Below are 5705 nucleotides of genomic sequence, written 5' to 3'. Positions count from 1 at the left end.
AAGCACTATTATACAGGTCAGCCCAACACAGTAGCCAGATTAAAAAAAAGGGGTCTTCAAACTTGGCCCTTTTATGAGTTCTGCAGTTGTTAAGCAAATTTGGCTTCCCCCATTGACTGTGCTTGTCGGAAACCAGCTGGGAAGGTCACAAATGGAGATCATATCACCTGCTCAATGTTGCAACAGTCTAAATCAGGGGTCTTCAAACTTGGCCCTTTTATGACTTGTGGACTTCAACTCCCAGAATTCCTCAGCCAGCGTGCCTGGCTAAGGAATTCTGGGAGTTGAAGTTCACAATTCATAAAAGGGCCAAGTTTGAAGACCCCTTGTCTAAATACACACTGGTTGCTAAATACATACTGGTTCCAATATCTAAAGGGCTGCCACAAAGAAGAGGGAGTCAGCCTATTCTCCAAAGCACCTGAAGGTGGGACAAGAAACAAAGTATGTGGATGACACGGCAATTATGGGTCTTATCCGGGATGATAACGAAAATTCTTATAGGGAGGGGGTGAAGGCTTTGGCGGACTGGTGCAATAAAAACAACCTGGTTTTGAATGTTAATAAAACAAAGGAGATCATTGTTGATTTTAGAAAGAGCCAGCATAGTCATACTCCACTTTGTATCAAGGCTTCAGCGGTGGAGGTGGTCAATGGTATTAAGTACCTGAGGGTGCAAATAACTAACAATCTGACCTGGTCTCTTCATACTTTATCCTTAGTGAAGTGTGCAAACCAGCATTTGCATTTCCTGCATCGGATGAGGAGAGCACATCTTTCTCTTTCTGTCCTGGCCACTTTTAACAGAGGTACGATTGAGAGCGTTTTAACAAACGTCATCACTGTTTGGTTTGGTGCTAGCAGTGCCTCAGATAGAAGGTCCATACAGAGAGTGGTAAGGACAGCTGGGAAGATTATAGGAAGCTCGCTTCCCGTTATCCAAGACACTGCTTATAAGCCCTATGTGCTTAGAGCTTGAAGCATTGTTAGAGACCTCACACACCCACTTCACAGTCTGTTTCTGTTGCCCCCCTCTGGGAGGAGGTTTCGAAGTATTTATAGCAGGACTACTAGATTCTGCAACAGCCTTGCTTCTTATGTCATCCGTCTTGTAAATTTGCAGGATTCTTTTTTTTTCGCCATGAAAATGTATACATTCGAACTAGATTGTGATGTTTCTCTGTGTCATATATGTGTGTGTATGTGGGCATATGTATAATGGTATATTTTGAGAGCTGAATGCAACGAAATTTCATTTTAACGTATGCTGATTAGTATACATTTAAAGTGACAATAAAGTTTTGTTTTGTTTTGTTTTGTTTCATTTCTAATGGATGGAAATCAATCAAGGAGAGAGAACCAACCTAGAATACTAAGGAGACATTTCCTGATGATTAGAACAATTAATCAATGCAATGACTTGCCTCCAGAAGTTGTGGGAGCTCTATCACTGGAGGCTTTTAAAAAGATATTGGACAACCATTACTCTGAAATCAGTGGAACAACTTGCCTCCAGAAGTTATGAATGCTCCAACACTTGAAGTTTTTAAGAAGAGATTGGACGACCATTTGTCTGAAATGATATAGGATTTCCTGCCTAAGTAGGGGTTGGACTAGAAGATCTCCAAGGTCTCTTCCAGCTCTATTCTATTCTATTCTATTCTATTCTATTCTATTCTATTCTATTCTATTCTATTCTATTCTATTCTATTCTATTCTTCTAGTCTAGTCTAGTCTAGTTTAGTCTAGTCTAGTCTAGTCTAGTCTAGTCTAGTCTAGTCTAGTCTAGTCTATATGGTTGGACTAGAAGACCTTCAAGGTCTCTTCCAATTATCTTATTCTGTTAAGTGCCCAGATTTTAATTAAGTGCCTGTGGGGATACTGCAATGATGTGTGATGTGAGAGGACCAGCTGTCACTTTTTTTCGGTGCCACTGTATCTTCTAGCGGTCACTAAACAAATAATTGTAGGCCAAGACTATCTTTAAATATATATTTTTCATACCTGATCAGCTGTTGGCAAAGAGCAGGTCTTGGGCTGGGCAAAGAATGTTTTGGCTGCCCAGATGGGTATGATGAGGTAAAGAAGGCTGAACAGAAAGGTTGGTCGGATCTCAGAGCTGTATTTCCCTAGAAGTAAAAAATCAGGATTTATTGATTTTTGAAATATTTCTAGAGAAACGTTTAAAGCTTTAAAATGGAGGTTAAAAAAGAGGTGTTTTTTTTACTTAAGGTTAAAAAATATGAAACAGTATAGTGAATTTTGTTAATATAAATGATGATAAAGATTAATAAGTGCAAGCAAATATATATATATATTATTGCCCATAAGAAAAAAGTAGAAATGTTAAAGTTAATTATTTAAAGAAAAGAATATGTCTAATTTTGTTTTCATTTGGAAACTGTTTCTGGATTTTGACCTTATGATGGAAAAATGAAAATTTGACTTTGATTTTACTGATTAGGTAGGTTCATTGTTATAGAAAGGTCTAGTGTATATTATTGTGTAAGAGTAAAAAGTTGAGGCTGTAATGTTACTATCTTCTACTGTGCTAAAAAGAGTCATAAGTCAATGCCCTTTTTTAGTTTTGCTTTTTCGTACCCTTAATTTCCCATTATTTTCATTTTCATTTCCTGGCTCAATAACAGTAACTGCTAGAGGGATCTTGGAATCTTAGGCTGCATTAACAGAATGAAAGAATCAAGATCACATGAAGTGTTAATACCACTTTATAGTCTTGGTAAGACCACACTTGGAATACTGCATCCAGTTTTGGTCGCCACATTATTAAAAAGATGTTGAGACTCTAGAAAGAGTACAGAGAGGAGCAACAAATGTGTTTAGGGGACTGAAGGCTAAAATATATAAAGAAGGGTTGCTGGAATTGGGTATGTCTAGTTTAATGAAAAGAAGGACTAGGGGTGACATGATAGCAGTCTTCCAATATATGAGGGGCTGCCACAAAGGGAGTCCACCTGTTCTCCAAAGCACCTGAAGGCAGGACAAGAAGCAATGGATGGAAACTAATCAAGGAGAGAAGCAACCTAGAACTAAGGAGAAATTTCCTGAGAGTTAGAACAATTAACCAGTGGAACAACCTGCCTCCAGAAGCGGTGAATGCTCCAACACTGGAGGTTTTTAAGAAGAGACTGGACAGCCATTTGTCTGAAATGGTATAGGGTTTCCTGTCTGAGCAAGGGGTTAGACTAGAAGATCTCCAAGGTCCCTTCCAACTCTGTTATTCTGTTATTTGTATTTTACATTCTGATCAACTAATAACAATTTTGACAATGGATTCTGCTATCGGTATTTTTGAAAACAGAAATTCCCATAATAGCCAGTCCATTCTATTCTTTTAGCACCCTGCCAATATCTTTTATTCTAAGGAATGGACTTTTTTATTTTAAAACATAACTGAAATGGGAAAAGGATTTTGTAAAGTCCAGAAATAAAAAAATAAGACTCACCAATCACATTGCCCAGCAGGAAGACCACAAGTGTCATGATGAAGGATCCTGTCCAATAGAGACCAACAGTCCGATAACTCTTTCTAGAAAGCAGAATGTTCCGGTAACTCTTTTTAGAAAACAAGCAGATATCCTGGAAAGCATTACAGGTAGTCCTCAATTTATGACCGTAATTGAACCCAGAATTATGGTTGTTAAGTCCTGGTGGTCATTAAGCGGGTCACCATACGATCACACCCAATTTTACGACCTTGTGGTCGTAATCTCCTTTTGCAACCTTTTGACTAGCAAAGTCAATGGGGAAGCCAGATTCACTTAGCAACCACGTTACTAAGTTAACAAGTACGATGATTCACTTAACAACAGTGTCAAGAAAGGTCACAAAATGAGGCAAAACCCGCTTAACCACCGTCTCACTTAGCAGCGGAAATGTTGGGCTCAATTGTGGTCATAAGTGGAGGACTCTCTGTACCTCCCCATCCTTTTATACTTCAGTGGATCAAGGAGGTGTTAGCCTGAGCCACCTCACAATATTACTTTGTTTCTCAGGACTCAAAATATGTTTCATCCCCCTTTGCCCAGATCAGGGGTACGCAACCTTGGCTCTTTTATGACTCATGGACTTCAACTCCCAGAATTCCTGAGCCAGCATGGCTCAGCTTGGAAACCTCTCCCTTTCCCCTCAGCATGGCTGGCTCAGGAATTCTGGGAGTTGAAGTCCACGAGTCATAAAAGAGCCAAGGTTCCCTACCCCTGGCCCAGATTATACTTCTCGCATATTTTCATCAAGATCACCTCCCTTTCTCTCTACAGTTATCATCCCGTATAAAAATACAATAGAGTCCCAGGAGTTTTTGTGGTCTACTTCTTGACCTGATCTATCTCAAAGGGCTGAAACTTGGCTTCTCACCTTTGAACAATGGCTGCAATCATGACGAGATACATGGCGAAGTTCACCACAGCATGCCAGTAGGAGATCATGATGCCGTATGCTGTGCCCAGATACAGCTCACCCTACAGCCCAGAGGAGAAAACAGGAACACCGTAAAAAAAAATCACCTTGAACTCGCTCCTCTCCCAGATGGCTTCAGAACAAGTCAACCAGCTGAACACAGCAAGCTTGTTCTCTGTAGCACCAAAAGGCAGGGCTGGAAGGCATCAAAGCAAAGCTGAGCTAAATTTTAACAGGGATAGGCAACCTTGGCTCTTTTATGACTCGTGGACTTCAACTCCCAGAATTCCTGAGCCACCATGGCTCAGCTTGGAAACTCTCCCTTTCCCCTCAGTATGGCTGGCTCAGGAATTCTGGGAGTTGAAGTCCGACTCATAAAAGAGCCAAGGTTGCCTACCCTTGTAAAATTTAGGAGAAAGCTCCTAATAGGACAAGCTTCCTCGCAAGACGGCAGCCTCTCCTTCACCGGAAGTCGCAAAGCTGAGATCAAAAACCAAAGGTTGCAAGATTCCTGGGCAGAATTTTGGATCTTGGAGCATCCTTTTCCACTCGATCGGAACTCACGCGATACACCAACCATGCCAGTTAGAAACTCGGCAAGTGAATTTTCACAATGATACCGTAGACAGTCCTTGACTCGTGATCACAATTGAGCCCCACATTTTTGTTAACTGAACATGGCAATTGAGTGAGTCACGCCCCGTTTTATGACCTTTTTTGCTACCGTTGTTAAGCAAATTGCTGCAGTTAAGTGAGCCATGCAATTGTTAAGTGAATCTGACTCCCCCCCCATGGACTTTGCTTGTCAGAAGCTCCTTAGATAGATTACAAATGACAATCCCAGGATCTCAGGACACGGCAACCAGGGTAAATACATGCCAGCTGCCCAGCACTTGAATTTTGATCACGTGATCGTGGGGATGCTGCAATGGTCATAAGTGGGAGAACTGGTTATAAGTCACATTTTTCAGTGGCGTTGTAACTTCAAACGGTCGCTAAATGGATGGCTGTAAGTTGAGGTCTGACTCACCCCTCGCGCAGGCCTGGCCCATTAAGATCACTAGGGCCCACCTTGAGGATGGGGTTTGGAACCCCGAGAGGTGGCATGCTGCGGGTACAAATCCAAAAGTATTGAAATCGGCCAAATTAAGGTTCTTTTTAAAGGGGTGTTTTAATAAATTTTTAGGGGGAACAAGGGTGGTTGGGAGGGGGGAGGATCACCTTAGGTCAGGACCAGCCATGTCTGAGGGTTGCGGTGTAGAAAGGGTGGGGGGGAGGGGGGGGGG

The 5705-nt window shown here is 41.5% G+C and overlaps 1 protein-coding gene across 1 annotated transcript in view; it reads right to left on the bottom strand.

Moving 5' to 3' along the window:
* Positions 1-5705, bottom strand: part of TM6SF2 (transmembrane 6 superfamily member 2) — a 33782-nt gene that overhangs the window by 9022 nt on the left and 19055 nt on the right. Inside the window, exons 4-6 of the mRNA XM_029283635.1 lie at positions 4378-4481; positions 3468-3550; positions 2005-2129 (exon numbers count right to left, since the gene is read on the bottom strand). Coding sequence (XP_029139468.1) covers positions 2005-2129; positions 3468-3550; positions 4378-4481 — 312 coding nt within the window. The remainder of the gene's footprint in view (positions 1-2004; positions 2130-3467; positions 3551-4377; positions 4482-5705) is intronic.

The sequence above is a fragment of the Protobothrops mucrosquamatus genome, unplaced genomic scaffold, assembly GCF_001527695.2.
Source record: "Protobothrops mucrosquamatus isolate PMUCROS unplaced genomic scaffold, P.Mucros_1.0 scaffold157, whole genome shotgun sequence".
Lineage (NCBI taxonomy): Eukaryota > Metazoa > Chordata > Lepidosauria > Squamata > Viperidae > Protobothrops > Protobothrops mucrosquamatus.
Note: the sequence above shows the minus strand (reverse complement) of the source record. Positions and strands in the feature narration are given on the sequence as shown.